The sequence below is a fragment of the Chaetura pelagica genome, unplaced genomic scaffold, assembly GCF_000747805.2.
Source record: "Chaetura pelagica isolate M959 unplaced genomic scaffold, ChaPel_1.0 scaffold963, whole genome shotgun sequence".
Taxonomy (NCBI): domain Eukaryota; kingdom Metazoa; phylum Chordata; class Aves; order Apodiformes; family Apodidae; genus Chaetura; species Chaetura pelagica.
Window position 1 is genome coordinate 1,011,055 of NW_009952705.1, and position 3,505 is coordinate 1,014,559.

Below are 3,505 nucleotides of genomic sequence, written 5' to 3' on the forward strand. Positions count from 1 at the left end.
GCAGAACCTGTTTGAGGTTCCTTGCAGTAAAAGGAATTATATGAGGCATAGTAACTTCTGACCCAACTCTTGGCCTTAAATCCTGCTGTGGCTGTTTTCTGGCATATTGTTTTCATGGGAATCCAAATATCCCAGCTTCCAGATCCTGTTCCACTGCATTTTTGCTTACCCTCCCTTTAATTGTGCATATAAATGGATTTCATGGTTTTCAGCCTTATGCCTAAATAAAAGGCTAGCAATATAGCAACGGTGTGTTCTTAATTTTTTCCTTCTTTTCTTTCTCGTGTGTTCTTTGCATTATGCTCCTCAGTGGCACAATGCAAAGTCTTTTGGAAGCAGGGGTTCTGTCTCTTTGTAGTTGCTTAAAAATGTTTGTCACAGCACTTGCCTTTAAAGGATTTGTTGAAATTTTGAAGAAAAAAAAAAATGCTTACATTTATATCTTAACAGAAAGGCCATCTTACGCCCCACCTCCTACCCCAGCTCCTGCAACCGTAAGTATAGAGATTTTTCTCATTACCCAGATCTGGTGATACAGCCTTGATTAACTTACCAGAGCAATAATGATGGAGTTACATCACCTTTCTGTATTGGAAATGCAAACTGGTTGTATTTCATTATTAATGTGATACGCATTCTTCAAATTAATCTCTCTCTTTTCTAAGCAGCTTGTGAAGAAGCTGATGTTTCACCTTTAAGGCTAAACCCTGCAGATACTTAATTTTTTGTAAGCAGTCAGTGGGTCTAAAATTACACTTCCAGTGGGTTGCAGCAGCACACTGGAATATTGGAGAACAATCTTAGTTATTTAGTTCTAAAACTTACCACGTGTGCCCAAATCATGGGCAGACAGAGCATTCTTTCATGTTTCAGTTGTACCAAGCTGATTTGCAGTGGCATGCAGGAATATGCATATGTCTGTTGCATTGAAACACTCCTGATGCCTTACTCAAATTCCCTGAAATCACTGGTATTTTAGATTCTCTGGCATGAGGAGTATTTTATTTTCTATGGTACAGAATGACACTAAGGAAAACATGAACAGTAGCTTTGAATCGTGTCCAGTTGTATTCATGCCTGTATAAAAAGGCACTGAAATACCAGCACACTGTGGTCAGGAAAGCATTTGAAAGCAAATGCACCTTTTCTGTAGTGTTTCCACTTCTGAATGGCTTGCACTTTAGGAGGAATGTGTTCACATGAGAAAATAAGTATCTTTGGTACAAAAGAATGAATGAAGATGCTAAAGTGATTTTTTTTTTAACCAAAGAAAATTTGAAAATTGTAGAGTCTCCCTGATCTCTGCATCTGGGATGAAAGCTGCAGGATGGGATTTAGATGGTTAATCCTTCAGAATTATTGTACCATACTTTACGTTTAAAGAGGTTTCTAAGTGATGTAATGTATGAATATAAGTTATGTCCTTAAAAATTTACTTAAATAAAACTTTATTTGCATAGTTTGTTCAGAGTTGTCATTTTGCACCCAACTGAATAGATTTGTGCCAGTATTAGAAGGAGCATCATGGCATCCACCCTTACAACTGGATTCCTGCATCAAAAGCTGTGCACATACATGTGAGATTCCCTTGGGATGCAGATGCTGCTACATGGGGTACATGGATGTGCTGATATATTTGTTAGCCAAGTCTTCAGAAGGGTGCATGACAAATTTCAACTGCAGCTAGTGATGTGCGCTGCCTCTCTTACAAGCATCTCCTGCATTGCTTACATTTTATGCAGCCCTTGAGATGATGGTCTGTGCTGTTCATGCAAATTGTAAAAGAAAAACAGACAAATAACCTTGCTTGTTCTTCCACAGCCAGTTCCAGTTACTACAGTCAACAAAATATCAGTGGTTCTCATGGCTGCAGTACTACAGCTGAGTAACAATTCTCTGTGTAATGCAAGGTAGTTCCCTTGTGACATTTAAACCCTGTCTTGCAGAAATAAAAAAGGAGGGAAACGTTGCAACCATCACCTGATTTTATGGAAGGGCTGTAGCTCAGTATATTCAAAACTTGTAATGGTCATACAGAAATCTACAGTAAAATGGATCTTATGCAGGAGTGGATGTGTGTGGCATGATCACAGGCCGAGTGAGTGTCAACTGCTGGGACTGAGTTGAAAAAGTCTGGTAATCAAGTATCTGCCTGCAGGCTGACTATTGAGGGGCAACTGTAGTGTGTTCAGAAATGAACTGACCATGGTGTGTCTACGTACACTTAAACACTTCACAGGTTCATGTAGTTCAGCTTACAGGTTATTATGTACCATGTTTGTATCTGTCATATCTTGGTTATTAATGTCCTGAACTTACCAGTAGGACTTCTGTAACTGATTTAGGATGGGGCAAGTCAGCAAATCACTGAGAGTCTTAGAAAACATGTTTCTTATTAGGGCTAAATTGTCCCCAAGAGTGGGACACTGTGCAGATGACAAGTGTCTAGAAACACTACAGGAAGTCATGAATCCTGACTGGAATGACAGCTGGGACTGTGATTAGTCATAATGACTATTAAATAGTTGATCCATTTTTTTAAACAAAATTTGATTTTCCTCTACACTGCTGTGGTGAGAACAAACTGATCCCCTTTCAAGAATGACTGAAGATGTATTGATTGAGTGCAGCTGTCTGAGAACCAGTGATCTGTAAAGGCTTGTTGTAGTTTCTGACCTGTAGGTTCTATTGCAGTGGTTCCTCAGGGGCCACTTTGCAGCCAACCTCCCAACACAAGGGTATCTCTGAATGGTCTCTCCCAGCTTCCTAAGCCCAATTTCCCAAAATACTTCAGTTTTGCAAACCTTCAGGAAGGTCTTCAGATCCTGGCAGTGGGTGGTGCACAGATGGTGCTTTGAGAGGTTTATTTTTTTTTTTCCTGTTTATTGACAGTACAGTATATGTTGGAGAGGCAAAAGGATGGGAAGAAACACAGGGATTCTCACTGGTATAGTCCATGTGAATACTGGGGATCTCTGCCCCTTCCTGTGTGCTGTGTTGCCTTGTAACCCTTTGGGTATCAGTCTCTGAACTACTCAATGGCTTATGTTGGACAATTTTATTAGCTGTGAGCTGAATCAATAAGAGTACTTGTTTAAATGAGTTACACACTCAATAGAAATAAAATCACCAACTTCAGACAGAAATTCATAGTGACACATTTGCTTAAAAATCCTGTTTCCTTACTAGGTCTATACTGGAGTAAGTTTTGCGTGTTGAGAAGATACCAACTGCTACACCTCATTTGCTTAAATTCTGGTTGCTTTTGCATGCCATATTGCAGTTCATTTTCATTTCTGTGTTTTCCTCGTTTGAGCTCATTTCTCATTCGTGTTTTTGTCTCATTTGTTTCCATCAGCAAATGCCCAGCACCCCAGGGTTTGTGGGATACAATCCATACAGCCATCTGGCCTACAACAACTACAGGCTGGGAGGGAACCCGGGCACCAACAGCCGGGTCACGGTAGGAGAATCAACTATTACATCATCCAGCAAACAGCAGGAA

The 3,505-nt window shown here is 40.1% G+C and overlaps 1 protein-coding gene across 1 annotated transcript in view; it reads left to right on the forward strand.

The window, feature by feature from the left end:
* Positions 1-449: 449 nt before the first annotated feature.
* The window catches only part of SMARCE1 (SWI/SNF related, matrix associated, actin dependent regulator of chromatin, subfamily e, member 1), a 13,805-nt gene continuing 10,749 nt past the window's right edge, over positions 450-3,505 (forward strand). Inside the window, exons 1-2 of the mRNA XM_009994212.1 lie at positions 450-494; positions 3,359-3,463. Of these exons, the coding sequence (XP_009992514.1) occupies positions 3,362-3,463 (102 nt within the window). The 5' untranslated portion in view covers positions 450-494; positions 3,359-3,361. The remainder of the gene's footprint in view (positions 495-3,358; positions 3,464-3,505) is intronic.